The sequence below is a fragment of the Mchenga conophoros genome, linkage group LG2 (assembly GCF_057382185.1).
Source record: "Mchenga conophoros isolate Kocher_MC1m ecotype Shallow Benthic linkage group LG2, M_conophoros_male_GT1.1, whole genome shotgun sequence".
In the NCBI taxonomy this organism is placed as follows: domain Eukaryota; kingdom Metazoa; phylum Chordata; class Actinopteri; order Cichliformes; family Cichlidae; genus Mchenga; species Mchenga conophoros.
The window spans coordinates 34,769,070-34,784,342 of record NC_140527.1 but is presented as its reverse complement, the minus strand read 5'-3'; the positions used below and the strand labels follow the sequence as shown (position 1 = coordinate 34,784,342).

At 40.1% G+C, this 15,273-nt stretch overlaps 1 protein-coding gene across 1 annotated transcript; it reads right to left on the bottom strand.

Moving 5' to 3' along the window:
* Window positions 1-3,009: 3,009 nt before the first annotated feature.
* On the bottom strand, window positions 3,010-14,540 carry ubl3b (ubiquitin-like 3b). The gene is made up of 6 exons (XM_085297584.1): window positions 14,384-14,540; window positions 13,702-13,812; window positions 9,706-9,814; window positions 8,537-8,623; window positions 5,430-5,507; window positions 3,010-4,640 (listed from the first exon to the last, which is right to left on the bottom strand). The coding sequence occupies exons 2-6, from the start codon at window positions 13,726-13,728 to the stop codon at window positions 4,588-4,590; spliced, it is 354 nt and encodes a 117-aa protein (XP_085153710.1). The 5' UTR covers window positions 13,729-13,812; window positions 14,384-14,540; the 3' UTR covers window positions 3,010-4,587.
* Window positions 14,541-15,273: the final 733 nt, after the last annotated feature.

Genomic DNA, 15,273 nt, shown 5'->3' with positions numbered 1-15,273 from the left:
ATACACAGTACGATATGTAGTGAAATGCTTGGACAACTGCTCGTGACCTAAAGAAAACAAAAAAAGGAAAGGCTATGAATAAGATAGGAAATAAATATGAAAAATTAAAAAGGGTAAATTTAACTAGGAAGGAATAAAATATAAATTAAGGTTAAAAATGAAATAACTGTACAACACAAATTAGAATGAAGGGTAAATTTAACTGGGAAGAATAAGATAAAATATATAAATTAAAGTTGAAAATAAAATAACTGTACAACAAAATACACAATATAGAACTATATAAGAATGTATGAAGAAATCTAAATCTAAATAAATATATACACAATAACAGCAGCTGTACAAGTATTAACTGGAAATGAAGAATATAGTGACCAGTGATTTAAAATCCTCTGTGATAGTCCACATAAGGTAAGCCACAAACTTACGGGCCTAGTTTGTTTTCTTCCCACTAACAAAAAAAGCTAAAATAATAATAATACAGTTTAACTACAGCAGTGTTTCGACTTAACATGACATTCCTGGAGCAGAAAGCAGCAAGAACCTCTGCTGTCAGAGTGGGAGTTAAGCCCTACATTTCAGGAGTGCAGTCCGCCCTCAGAGGGACAACATGCCACGAGCGAACGGTGGTTTGAGTGCAGCACACCGCAGCACACTCAAGAAACTGTCTGCATGCGTGCTTTGAGTCATGTTGACCACAGAAAGCAATTCATCCTGCAGAAGCAGCTGTGAATGTGGTGGTCTTAAGTAGCCGAGATTTCAGCAGATTGCCTCCCTGGACTCCTCTGCGGTCAGCTCCTGTTCAGGCTCTTCTCTCCACTGAATTCTGTCAAAACTCCCAAAACTACTGGGGTCACAGGGAAAAGGTGAGGGGACACAGAAAGAAAAAAGGCTTCTGCACAGCAGCAGGTTTAAAAGTGCAGTATGTTCAGGGGGATGTGGGTGGACTGCACTTTTCCTACGTTACGCTGCCAGTGTCAACTGGAAACCTGGATGTCTTGCAGCGACACGTCAGGAGCGGATTCCTGAGGCAGACAAGGAGAAATCAGCTCAACACAAAGTCATGACCCCGATGTAACAACACAGCAGTGACTGGAGCTGATGGAGATGACAGCATGTGGGTCGCAAGCTGTTTCCTTTCCCTTGGTTCTGTCAGACTTAACCCTCAAACGACTTCATTTAAACTTCAAGCAGTCTCAAAAACCATCCGTGGAAACACTCCTCACCGCTTTGTACTTTTAAACCCTCCACCAGCAGCCTCTAACAGCCTTCACTCATTAGGCAAAAAGAGGAACAATGCCACCTACAGGTCAAGACGTTAAACTGCAACAATACTACCAAGTAGATCTTTAGAAGTTTGTCCATCGGCCTCCTTCTCGTTAAAGCTCCAAACAGAAAATTTGTGCAACTATAACCTTTAGAAATATCCGTGTAGACCATTCTTTCAAGGTTAATTTAACCCCAATAATAGAAAAACATCCCTTACTTCAATTTTGTGCAGTTAAATAAACAAAAAACACAAAGATTACAGCACAGATCAGAGGGAAAAAATCTAGATGCCAACTTTTATGTGAAGAAAAAAGTTTCTTTTTTGTGATTAAATAAATTATCTAATCAATCACTGATCATTCTAACCAAGGGATAACCCTGCCTCCTTAAAATTCTTCATTCAGAGTATGACAGTTGATCATATTACATTGAAAACTATGGTTAATATTTTAAGGCAACTCTATTATCTTTTTCCTTATTTTTAGTCATAAACATTTGCTCTTACAGTGGTGCCATGTTCTTATTTGATATGACCGGAATTTAAAGTAATAAGGTCAGAGTACAAACAAGTCAAATCTTTAACTTTTACAACTTGAAAACAGACTAGGACTAATCTGTGAAGCTCTTTCCTGAACTGAGTGGTTTCTGTCATAGCTCAGGCCTGCTTATAGAACAGAATGACAGAGTTTGCATAAGACGTTAGTGAGGGTGGCCTCTGCCTGTGTAGCTACCCTTGGAAAAACTCTATTCTGATGGTTATCAAACTACGTCTTCATTGATATGAACTGAGGAAAACTCATCCTCAAGGTTACAGGGGAGCTCGTCACATGTCATTTTTATAGGTGAAACAGTTAACATCGAAAACAATACCTGCAAAAGTTTTTCCATTACCACATCAACAACATGAACAAAAGTATTAGGCAACACCTCTTTAATATTTGAATTCAAGTGTTTTCAGTCCCATTGCCATTGTGTATAAGATCAAGTGCCTAGCCACACAGTCTGACTTTACAATGACTTGTGAAAGATTTGGTCTAAAGAGCTCATTGAAATCTGTAATGGGATGCAAGTGCTGTCACAAGTCACTTAGTGACATTTCATTTTCTTAATTCCACAATCTTCTGGCATAAACACTCTGTGCTGGGAGCATCGTGGCTGAGTACTGCCTGTATGTATAATGTGCACATGGCTCAGTAATTCTGTCCATGTAGTGTGCTTGTCCTCCAAACATCTTATCAGACACTTTCACAAAACATTTAGGTTCTTGTGAAATCCTTCAAGGGGACTTTTGGTCCTGGTGCCTCTTTTAGCTTGTAGGCGAAGTTTTTGTGATACTTTCCTCCTTTTTAGTTTCTTTTCATCCTTATTAACATCCTCACTGTCAGTCACATCATTTGATGACTCAGTATCCTGTAGCTGCATACACAGATTATGTGGAGTTTTTCTTTATAGGCTTGTTTTATGGGAAATGTGTACATTAAAAAAAAAAAAAAGCACAAAGCCCTTAAAACACACCTTATTTTCACTTGCAGGACACTAGCCCCTCCCACCTGCTGTAAACCTTCTGTATGTGGAGGACAGCCAATCACAACAATACGGTCTTAAAGGAGCAGCAGTTGAAATGTTTCAGAGCATGAGCTGAACCATCAAGGTGCGGTATAAGATCAATAAGGGCCTTTAGTAACATTAGTCATGCAAAGCTACTCAAAAGAAAGTAAACAGTCAAATATGCAGAAGAAGTTGCCTTATGTAAAGATTTATTAATTTATAATACAAGCTTTGATGTAGACCACATTGCATTTTAGTTTTTACATTTATTCATACTGAGCTAATCTTCATAGCAGTGACATTGATTGACAAAAACACAAACCAAAAGACACTCGATGGAAGGAATCAAAAGGTTTCCGACTGTTTCTGAAGAAACCACAGCCCATCAACACGCCCAGTGCACCACCTTCTTCTTTTTTTAAAGACCACTTGCCCCCCCACCCCCCAAATTAGTCCACATTATGCCACGCATTCACACACCCTCAGACACACTCGCACACAAACTCACCCGCACAAAAATTCAACAAATACATATACACAAGATAAAAATTGATATATTTAAATTTCAATATTAATGATATTACTGAATTCCACAATAAAAGGCAAACGAGAAGAAACGACAGCATCCAAATGAAAAAAGGAGGCGAAACACTTCCAAAACTTTCCTTTTTTTCTCTCTCTCTAGTCATCCAACGAGAGAAACTCAGCCTCGTTTTCAGTGTCCTGTAGAGGAGGGCGTCAAACCGATACCCGCTCGCATCTTCTGTCTGCGTTTAACTGGCCCGCCGTGCCGGCTCCCATCACCAGGGAGCATCGACAGCCTAGTCATTAAAGTCTCCACCAGAGGAACGAACACGACATCTGATGGCGCGCACATGATCCGCTGAAATCCTCTGTCCGCATTTATTCAAGCCTCGCCGGGGAGTCTGTTCCCGTTTCCCGCGGACCCTCAGGTGTTTTTACTCTTCCAGATAAAAGTACTTCCTCGATTGGTCCATGAACGGACGCAGGTGACGGCCTACTGACCGTCAGTTACTGAGAGGCAGAAACAGTCTGTGAAGAGGATGGCACGTTTTCTACCACCTGGGTTCGGGAGGAGTTAAGGTCTGTTCATCTGACCAAAAACAAAAAGCCACAAAGGAGGAGGAGATGAAACACAGCAAACACTTTAGAATTAAACTGGTTAAGTGCAACGAGAGGGTTAACACCATTCAGTAAGACCTGGGGAAAACATCCAAGTGACTAGTATGGAAGGGTTAAAGCCCACACATCCTTTGTAGCACTTCTGTGTCCATGAAGAGAGGCGAGTTCCTGGGTTGTTGTTTGCTTTGTTTTGTTTTTTCACTACATGACAGCTCTTCAAAAATGTCTCCAGCAGTGAAGGGATCTGCGATGTTGTTCAATGTCATGATGTTCAAAGAAAAAGTAGTAACAACAGTAGAAGTTTGGGGGCAGAAAAGTGAACATTATTGGCACAAAAAAAGCCTCAGATTGGACAGTTCAACCAAAGTGTGTGTGAGAGAGAGAGAGAGAGAGAGAGAGAGAGAGAGAGAGAAAAAGAGGGGGGAGGGGGACCCCAAACGGACTTCCTGCATTTTATTCCAGATCCACAGCTGACGGGACGACAGGCAGGAAAGAGCGGAGAGGGAGTGTATGCTTGTTTGAATGTGTGTGTTTTATATATATATATATATGTGTGTGTATGTGTGTGCATGTGTGTGGATGTGTGTGTGCGTAATTAAAGGAAGGGAAGGGGCTGTTTCTGTAGCTTTACAAGAGGAGGCAGCAGTTGCTCTCTGTTGTTTTTTCTCTGTTCCTTTGACCTACAAAGACAAGAGAGCAGAGAGATGAGGTGAGACAAAAAAACCCACAAAAACATCCAGCTGACATGAGACAGACCTCACTGGGATCTGTTTCCTGTTAGAAGGGGGTTCTTCCTCCCGACAGCTGCAAAGAGTTTGTTCATGTGGGGGTGAACCTGATCATTATTAAAAGCTTCTCAAAACTGTTTACGCATTCTTCAACAATCAAAACATACAAAAAGCTGCTGAAATGTGTGGGCCACTGCACTGTGCACAGTGTAAAAAATGTCCGTAGCTATAATCACAGTGACAATGTAGCATCAAGTGAATTAGACCTGAGTCACACAGGCCTAGAGACTGGTCAGCAACCATCTGATAACCACAGGTTTTGAGGGAAAAATGAGTATTCTCCATCCGGTTGCTGTTGGTTGAGTGCAATTGTTAGGAAAATGATTGCTGAACTCCCAGTCATGCAGGTGTACAGACGAGTTACTGGCAACCACCTGTTGCTAAGGAAAACCGTGTGTTAGCCTCAGCTAGCCGAGTGTGGCTAAAGTTAGTCTTTTTAGCAGCACTCATCTTCTTTCTTTACACGCTGGCATCCACACGCCTGTCATGAGTTTGGCTGCTGGTAGTGACGGGATGGATTACATCCAACATACGGCTGAGAACTTTTACATCAAAGTACTGAAGAAGCATGATGGTTTATGCATGATGGTATATTAGAGCCAGTGACAGTTTAACAATTTTTTTTAATAGTTTGGCACCTCGAGAAAAAACTAAAACAAGGAGCAGATGAAAGTTCCTCACCATGAGAGTTGGGCTCTGGAAGAGTCTCCCTGGCAACCAAGTGCATGACAGTTGTTCGGCCCGGCGGCAGCTTTAGAGCTGAAAACACATAAAACACGTTAGGATTCATCCTTGTACTTTCCCATCTAATTAAATGGTGGCAGCAACAACAGCTGCATACGAATGCTATGAATTATGACCTTGTCAGTATCTATATTTGTCTCACCTAGGAATCACTTTATTTTCAACATCGTAACCTTCATTTAACCAAGCTGGATCATGAATATTTACATGTGCCACTAGAATATCTTTAATTGTAAAAACTTTCCTTACACATATTAATAAGTCTACCTGGCATCAGGTTTGAAGCTGAAATGAGATGGTCACATAAAAAAAACTGTTCTATATACTAAAAGTGCTGCTGTCGCTTTCACTTCTTCAGACTCTCTGCAATTTAGAAGTCAGTGAAGCTGCACCAGAAACCTCCTCCGTGTCCTCTGTTATACATATTTAATCAGACAGTCTCACCTCACTGAGATTAAAATCTTTTACAAGAGACCTGAGAACAAGAAAACGTGTAAAACCAGCCATTTTTTTTGATTGCAGAACAGTGATGAGCACCAGATGTGACACTAGTGACGAATCGCAGTGCACTGTGATATACAGAGTTTAAAGCTCCTCAGTCACACAGGAGATGAGATCAAAGGTTGCCAACAGGTTGCATGGAAGACACTGATTTGTCTGCAAACATTTGCAAACTATTTGACCACTAGTAAAACGGTTTAAAAAATGCGATGCAAACCAGAGACAAAGATTACTCAGATGGAAAAGTTCAACAAAAGCTGGAGACTAAGAGCACTTTCCTTCAAACATTTACAGTTTAAATACCACTCAGAGTGCAGCTGGCGAGTGTTTGCAGTCAGCTGGTGTCTTCCATACAAACGACAGGCAACCATGGTGCAGTACTCTCTTTGCAACAGATTTCACCTAGCAACACCAAGCAACCTCCATCAACTGTTGATGCACTAGGTTGTATCTACACTAATTTTCCAACTGGAAGAGAAAGACAACCCTTTAAAAATAAATAAATAAATAAAAAAATCAAACTCTGCTTTTAAAGCCAAGCCCAAATGTGTTTCTAAGTCTCCACAAGAGTGATGAGGGTGACAGGCCTCAGGTAGAGGTGGAGAACACCACATACTTCAGAATTAAGTAGCTTAAGCTTCTTCAGTGCAGCTTCCCATGTACAATGCTGATGGGATTCTCAATCTCAAACCAAGGTCACATTCTAGAAGGTTTAATCTGACTTATAAACTCAGGACTTCTTTAAATGTTCCTAATGAGTGCTAAGACAATCAGCAGCCACACCTTCTTCAGCGGATAGCCTTTTAAATGTAGGCAATCTGCGGTCAGAGGTACATGATCACTACCATGATTCATACTGGCAAACAATTTGTTCTACACGTGAGCAAAAATACGTGCACTTCCTGTCACGGTTACAGAGTAAAAGGCAGATTTCCTGGTACTGTTTGATTAAAATTTCTGAACAGAAACGCAGAAAGAGGAACTGCAGCCACCATCAGAAGACTCCACAACAAATCACAAGAAGAAAGAAGTTGATGGGCTGTTGAAGGCAGCGACACAATATACAGATGTTACCGGACATCTGAATATTATGAATATTGCCGTTATATAAAAATGTAAGCTTTATATTTTTGTATCTTTTTACAGAGAGATCTTCTTTTATCTGACCGACTCGATTTCTTCTATTGCACATTGAACTTTGTGTGTTTTCTAAAGTATAAATTTATAAAGTAAAGCTTGAATTAAAGCCACGCTTAATGCAATATAATTACTTTATACAACTAAACCAACATTTTCTTCATGGATCTCAAAAACAGCTTCATAGACTGGCTTCTTAAAAAGAGTTTCTGACATGGCGATTTTCATTGTCTTATATTAGACATTCTTAAAACAAGAAAAAAAAAAGGTTTATTTAAAAACACAAACAAAAACAAAAAACCCATAAGTACTGAAATGAAAGAAAGAAAAATCTTGACTAATCCCATAATCTGTTGTGCTTTTTAAGCCATTTTATGTACAACAGCCAAGCAGTGACTATGTCAAGGACCTTTATTGTGAAAGGAACAGGAAGAAGCCCATTTCGTATGTGTGGACAAAGCTCACGTTTCCGGTATGGCGTTTTCGGACATGCATAAAACAAATCAGGTCATATTACCCCATTATTGTTGATAAGCAGTTTCAGTATTGGCATCACTCGCTCCACTGGAGCAAGCCTGCAAACCCAGCATCCAAATGACTGAGGCTGTGCTGGAGAGGAGGTTAAAGAACTGTTAACCATCATGGACCATCCTCTGCATCACTTACTGGAAGGCAGCGAAGCACTTTAAGATGCATTTCACAAGGACAGACACAGGAAATCTTCACTGCCTCATACCACAATACCTGCATTTATTTTATATGATTTCTTGTTGAGCCATTTCACTCTGGGTTGTTTGTTTGTTTTTTTGTTTTTTTTATTGAGCTATCACAGGTTGTGTTCAGTCTTTTAGCTAATGTAACAAGTTTACAAATTCTGGTATTAATAAAGTATAATTTGTTCATAAAATCTGAATGGTACCTACTGCTACCGCTGCATACTGCATGAATAAAAACTCATACCAGCAGATAATTCTCAGATGAGTCTCAGAAGATAAAGGCTGTTTTCGATTTCACTTCCCATTTATTTCTACACGAAACAGAGAGACACACATCCTTGCGTCACATCGCTCTGATTAAAGGGAAATGTCCAGCCAGTGTGAGAGATCAGAAGCACTGAGACTGGTTCTCAATCAGGAAATACTGTCTGCTTCAGTTCATGTTTTGGGTTCAGTGAAATAATCCAAACAGCAGCAAAGGAGGAAGGATGCTGCCTGGGAATCTGAGGACACTGGCAGAAGTTCATGACTGTAAATCGTTAGACTAAGAGCTTTGTGTACTGCTGCTAGATATGCCCGCATGCCGTTTTTGGCATTAGTAATTTAACAACAGCGTTTACAGTAAGATAAAAGCATAAAGATGCCATTCTGTTTCTCTCTGATGCTTTCTCTGGCCAGCGATGGTCTTACCTCCCAGGGTGACGTTGCCATGAAGGAAGCGTCCCTGGAAAATGAGGCGGAGTATACTGGGACTGCTCACCTGCTCTTCCTCCCACCCTGCCAAGGAGGGAAAGAAGAGATGTATCACTTTCCCAACTGATGCAGCCAGCAGTATTTTATTGTCCTAGAAACACTAAACACAAGAGCCAAGATACAGATTGCTGAGCATATTTCTGAAGACTGTGATATATGCAAAGCCCACAGTTTACAATTTAAACCTTTAAATAAGTTCTGGATTCTGTTTCCAAATGAACTCAAACTGGCAGTTTCTTGTATTTTAATCAGCTGGCATGCACACTGGTACCCAGTACATCAATGAGCTAATACTAGCTAATGTACTGGCCTGGCTAGTTTATTGCCCTGGCTCCAATGTTAATTCCCCCATCCAACACCATAACACGAGGTGTGATCCAAAAATTAGGGTGATAAAAAAAGTTCAAAAACCTCGCAATAATCTCCTTGGGCAGGTCCGGATGACTTTCAGCATGGCTGCCTGTCCTGACCACTTGTACCGCAGCCTTGTCCCCAACTCCAGTATCCACAATAACTCTCAGAATTATTATGAAGAGCTAAACTCTCCACTGAGGTCAATATCGCTGTTTTACCAGGCTGTAAACATGGGAGTCTATGGGGATTGACTCAAGTGGCTCTTGAGTTGAAACTGCAGTTTCTGGCAGTTCAGCGCTGCTTTCATTCATGAATGAATTCATGAAGTCTCGAGAGGCTTCAGCCGAGGAGTTTTCATTTGAAGAGTCTGCAGTTTCTAAGTCCAAAGGCTGCGTGTCACATGATGAGCAAACCCAGCAGCATGCTTGCCATTTTTTGACACTCACATGGTTGTGCACAGCAAATCTGTCCCCCTGGATGAGGCAGTAAAAGCAGAGTTTACTGCCCACCTCACACTGTTACAAACTCACCTGTCTGCTTTGGACTTCGAAAGCTTGTCAGTTTGTTTAAATCAGCGAGTGTGAATACTTGCATATTTTTAAACAGAGATTATATCAGGTTTTGATTCCACATCTGTTAAATATTTGCAGAAACTGGCAAACTGTATGAGATTGAATCAGTCTGACTTTGAGGTTCAAAGTGTGAAATATATTAAAAGTGAAGAACAGGAGACTGAACCCTTTAAAACGTACCTGCAGGCCAGTTGTCAAATACGTGCTTGGCGATGTCCGTGGCCGAGTCATTTGGGGAGAAGGTGAAGTCCTGTGTTTTGCCACTGACCAGGATAAGGCGGAGGTGTACCTAAAGCGACAAACAAAAGCATTCAAATATGGGTCCATAGAAATGTCATGCCAGCCACACTTCCATTAAAATTCTTCTCAATTAGTCGTGGCGAAATCCCTTCACTTCCTCTAACCTCCTCAGACATGAGGTGACCTTCTGAAGGGTGCGAACAGACGGACATTCCAGTCTAATTAGATTTAGCCACACCAGATCTTCACCCTCTGACTGGGCGACTTCATTCATCGAGGGCTTACGGTGAAGTGAGCCTCTGTTGCTGGAGATAACACCAGATAAGGGTGGGGCAGAGGGGGGAGAACACTGGGCCTTTAGTTCCAGGGTGCTGCTGCTCCTCTCCGGGCTGTCGGCCTAATGCGATAACCCCAGGTGTCCCAGACAGCTCTGGGCCATGTTATTAAATTTACATGGCCAGTGCGTAGCCCCAAGGGGGACTCGTGCAAGTGTGTGTGGGAAGGTCTCTTAACAGAGGGGCTTCCTTCTTCTTCTTTTTAAAAAAAAAAAATCCTCTGGGCATCTACACAAAGATATCTGTTAAAAAACAAATAAAAGGGGAAACTTCATGGGCAACATGCCTTTAAGCAGTGTCCAACATTTTATGCCCACTGGAACCAGAAGATCAGACTATTAATAGGACACCAAAAAAAAGCTAATTTAATTACTTTAATTGGCGCCAACTTAAAATATAAGAGTATCACATAAATTATCGGTTGATTTAGATTTAAAATCTGTATCTGAAAATAAGTAGTAAGCTTGAAAATGAATGTAACAGAGTACATGTCACAACTGAAGGTCATAACAAAGTGTCATAAAATCTTTTTCACTAACAGTTACCTCAAGTTTTTTTTCCCTGCATATGCAATTAAAAAAAAGAAATTACCAGGACTTTGACCAAGTGTACTTGCTCCTCCATAAAAGCTGAAACTCGCTGGCTTTACAGTCAAAAATCACCCAGCAGTCAGGGGCTAGCTGCACCCTCACGCACAGAAACCTCTTTGTCATTTATTCATTGGTTTTGCAATTGAAAGAAATTGTTTAATGTAATAAATAATCAGTTAACAGCATTTTCTTGAGAATCGTCACAAGGCTGCGCTCATGAATGTAGATCCTGCACCTTTTCCTATCAACAAACTATCACGACCTAGACGGGGATAAGTGGTAGAAAATGGTTGGGTGTACTTTTATGGAAAATAGTAAAGCAAAACTAATGTTGAAGATTAAAGCAAGACAGTGTAGAGCTTCTATGAAGCAGACTGTGATCAGCAAGTGCTTTAACATGTGTGGCATCCCAGGTGATAAAGGTGTAAAACGTTTTAACCAAGAGAAAACTATGATTACTATGACTAGTGGAGTAACTCTGGTTTAATTGTCTACTACTTATATTTTAATAGAACACAGTTTCGCGACAATAAAAGGGCAATTCTATTCTATTTCATTCTATTCTTTACAGCCGTTTAACAACTACAAAAATTTCATTGTATCTGTACCCACAGTTAGGCTGTTTAAGGCATTTTTATAAAATATAGTTTCATTTTCCACCATAATGCTTCATTTCTGCTGACTGCTTCATTGCTGCTGCATGTGTCACCCTCCTCACACACTATTTTAAATTTAAAAAAGAATAAAAAAAAAAAAAGTGAATATTTTAGTCAAATTTTTCCACCAACATTAGACTACATGAAGGTAGGCTCGTGGTCAGGATTAAAAACATCACCCTTAACTGAATAATTATCTTGAGCCCATTTTGGACCTCTGTCACTGGACCTCATTGAGCTCTCATCTCTGATCAATCACTCCACAAAAACATACAAAAAGAACAATACTAAATCTTTTTGCTGGGACATCTCTACTCTAGATTCAGAGCTGACAGATGGGGGAACGTTCCCCCTACGTGTGCCCTTCTTAAAAAAAGAAACATGAACTTTCTTTGGTTCACAAATCACAGAGGAGAGAACAAAGAGACTTAATCACGAGGTGTGACGTGAGGAAGGGACAACCCTACTCTCTGATCTGTTTACAAATACACCCTCCCACCCCCCCACCCCTTTCCTCTCGGTGGTCCCCTGCTCACCCATCCCCCTGTGAACTGAATAACCTCAATGTGGGATTGCATACCCATGTCATTATTAACAAGCTTTGTCCCCCTTCCCTCATCCTGAACAAAACAAAAACAAAGTCAAATCTGCCATGGCAACATCCTGCATCACAAAGTCATTGAGGTTCACCAATCGAAAGGAAGTCTTCCAAGTGGCGTTATGATTACTTTTTAAGGGTTAAAGGTAATAGCAGAGGCTTATCTGTTCTTCATGCTGGTCAAGTTTCCTAAAAACATAGTCAGCCACGAGCTTCAGGATAGCTGCCAAGAGAGATGATCTATTAAATCCCACTCTGGCCTCCTGTGGGTTTTACCTCATGTTGGTGTCCTACATAAAACATCTGACAACATTTATTCTTTTTTAAAAACTAAACATGGGTTCCGTTAATACGGGGATGTCAAACTCATTTTACATCATGTGCAACATACATTCCACTTTGATGTGAAGTGGGCAAAAGTACTACCAAGTAACAGAAAAGGTTCTGGATTGTCCTGTAATTACAATTTTAGAATATCCTTGTGCTTTGGTGTAGTATAACTGGAGCAATAGGAAAAGCTGAAAACTTGTGAAAATAAAGTTAAAAATTCAAAAACTAACCATGCTTTCACATTTTCTTAAGATGCCTAGTGAGCCAGATTGGAGTCTTTGCTGGGCCAGTTCTGGCCTAAGGGCTTTATGTCTGGCACCCCTATTCTAATATCTGCAGTTTAACACTCTTCTTATTCAATAAAGCGTACGCTTCAGATATATAAAATTAAATGACACAAATAACACTAAAATAACATAGAACAACACAAAAAGTTGAATCATTGTCCTTAAAAAGTTATGTTTTGCCTCACCAACAATCCAAAACCTGAAATATGCACACACGTGTGATCAATGCTGTACATTTTCATACTAGGAACTCAGTATGGAGACAGCAATTGTAAAAATGTGGGCCAGTAATAACATTTGAATTAAAAAACAAAAAATTGGCAATCCCATATGAAAATATTTTATTTCAAGAGAAATAGCATTTAGCATTGCCCCTAATATGACAAGCTCCAGATATCTATGTTTTATGTTTTGGTGAGCAGTTGATAACAGAAAGAAACAGCTGTTTCATATCTTTTGGGTTTAGAAGTGGCTACCTTTGTTTCTAAAGCTTAGGTGACATGGTGCTACTTCTTTGTTCTTTGTTAATCCTATTTGAACCGGGCACATTTATTTAATTATTGTGTCATAAATAAAACAAACTGATCTAAAACTACAGACAAACATCAGCCTGTCTGACTGATAAATGTCGCCTCTTTTGACTTTTTATTTCTTCTAATTTCTGATACTGTCGCTGCTCTTATTTACAGCAGAACTTTTAATTACATAAAAATTACAGACAAACTGCAGTTTAATACCCCAAAATGCAAATAATTGTCATCTTTTTCTTGGTAATAATGGTACTAATAAGTAAACAAAGCCAACAAAAACTTGTATTATTGTATCCATTCCTGTGGTTGGGTTGGATTAGGTGGGGGCAGGATGTAATAAGAGGGTGCAATCAATTGGCATCTAAACCTTGAAAGGAAAGTAGGCCAACGTTTTAACTCAGATTAGACAGATGGTGTTCACAGGAACAGCAGTCACTATCCAGCTAAGTGTTTGTGCACGTTGGCTAATCCACAAACAACCCCCACCCCCATACAAACACCTACACCAGTCACAGAGATAATCAAACGTATTAATGTTAAATGATGTTTTGAGTACTCAGAGAGCATCGCCTCAGTTGTGTGTTTTGAAATGTGACAGAGCCTCACTCACCATATCAAGATCCCTCTGAGTGGTCATGGCTCAGCGAGGAGGAAGGCCGTGGACGGGGAGCAGAGAGGACAGGATCGGTGTGCTTCAGCAGCTGGAGACGGGGCCAGAGCCCTGATACAAACACCAACACTGTCAGGTTGACTTCCACAAAAACAGCAAAAAAAAAAAAAACCTGACACCATAAGATTGCACCGCTCACAAACTGTTACCCACCGAGCTCGAAGGAGGCTAACGCTGCAACTAACATGACAACACTATCGGTCGAAACTGCACATGATCGATTAGTTGCCTGGACCGCAACAGCACCGAGCAACTTGTGTTTTACCACACCGTGATTTAACTAACCCAAATTAGTAGTCTTGGCGTGTTAAACTAGGACGAGCTTTAAAGATTAATCCCACAGTTAGCCTTACGTTACGCTAGGGGGCTACATCCCATTCAGGCATCACGGCTCATAAATTTACTGGAAGCTGAAGCGGTGCATTAGGTGGGAGTGTGTCTCGCCCGGAGACACCGATCACCTCAGAGTTTCACCCAGATAAGGTGTATAAACAAAGCCCTGCGAGCTAAACAAGCTACCGCTGTTAACGTTAGCATTAGCTGTTATGTTAGCCCGATCTTCCTGTCGATGGCTACCTGCAGGCTAACAGCCCAAGGACGGTTTCCGTGCTGTGGGCCTCACCTGCATCTGATGAATACGATGAAATTTTGCATTCAGTTGAGTCAACCAGTCAGCGGGAAACGTTTTCCATGGGGAAATGATCGAGTGTAGATGGATGGCGTTATGGTTGACTCTGGGTATCAGAGGCTAATGGACGGGAAGACACCGGAAGTCAGCTGGTAGTAAACACAGAGAAGAACTACAAAGGCTTCTGGGAGTCCGAGTCCAAGTATGAGAAAATATAATAGAAATGAGAAATAGTTTATTATTATTATTATTATTATTATTATTATTATTATTATTATTATTATAAGAAGCAGAAAAATGGGGGGGGGTGTTTTGATTCAGACTAAAAATATAAATATGAAAGACGAAAATCAGAATACTTTAATAATCCCTAAGGAAATTATGTGGGTTACAGTTGCTTCAAGAGAGTAACAGTAACAGACTAAACTAATTAAATAAGACAATATAGTACACAGTTTACAAATTTAAGAAATAGCACTAATATATACAAATTGCTCAATTATAAATATCAAGAATATTACAAAGTCACGTATATTACAGAAAAATATACATGATTGACATTTAACTCTAACCTGTGAACTTTGTCATTTGACTGTAGAGCATGTGCAAAAGGGTGTAACTATTGCAGTGTTTACAGTGTATTAGATGGAGGAGTTGTACAGGGCAGGAATGATTTCCTGTGTCGTTCAGTGGTGCTTTTTAAAACGTAAACATTAGATGAAAACATGTAAAACAAATTACAACCAAGATTAGAGTGAAATGTTAAATTAAAACTCTATATTCCAAAGTTAAAACAATACCGAGTATAGACAAGGTATTATATAATCCACATATCACAAGGAGTTATAAAGTTTGATGGCCACAAGTAGGAATGATTTTCTGTG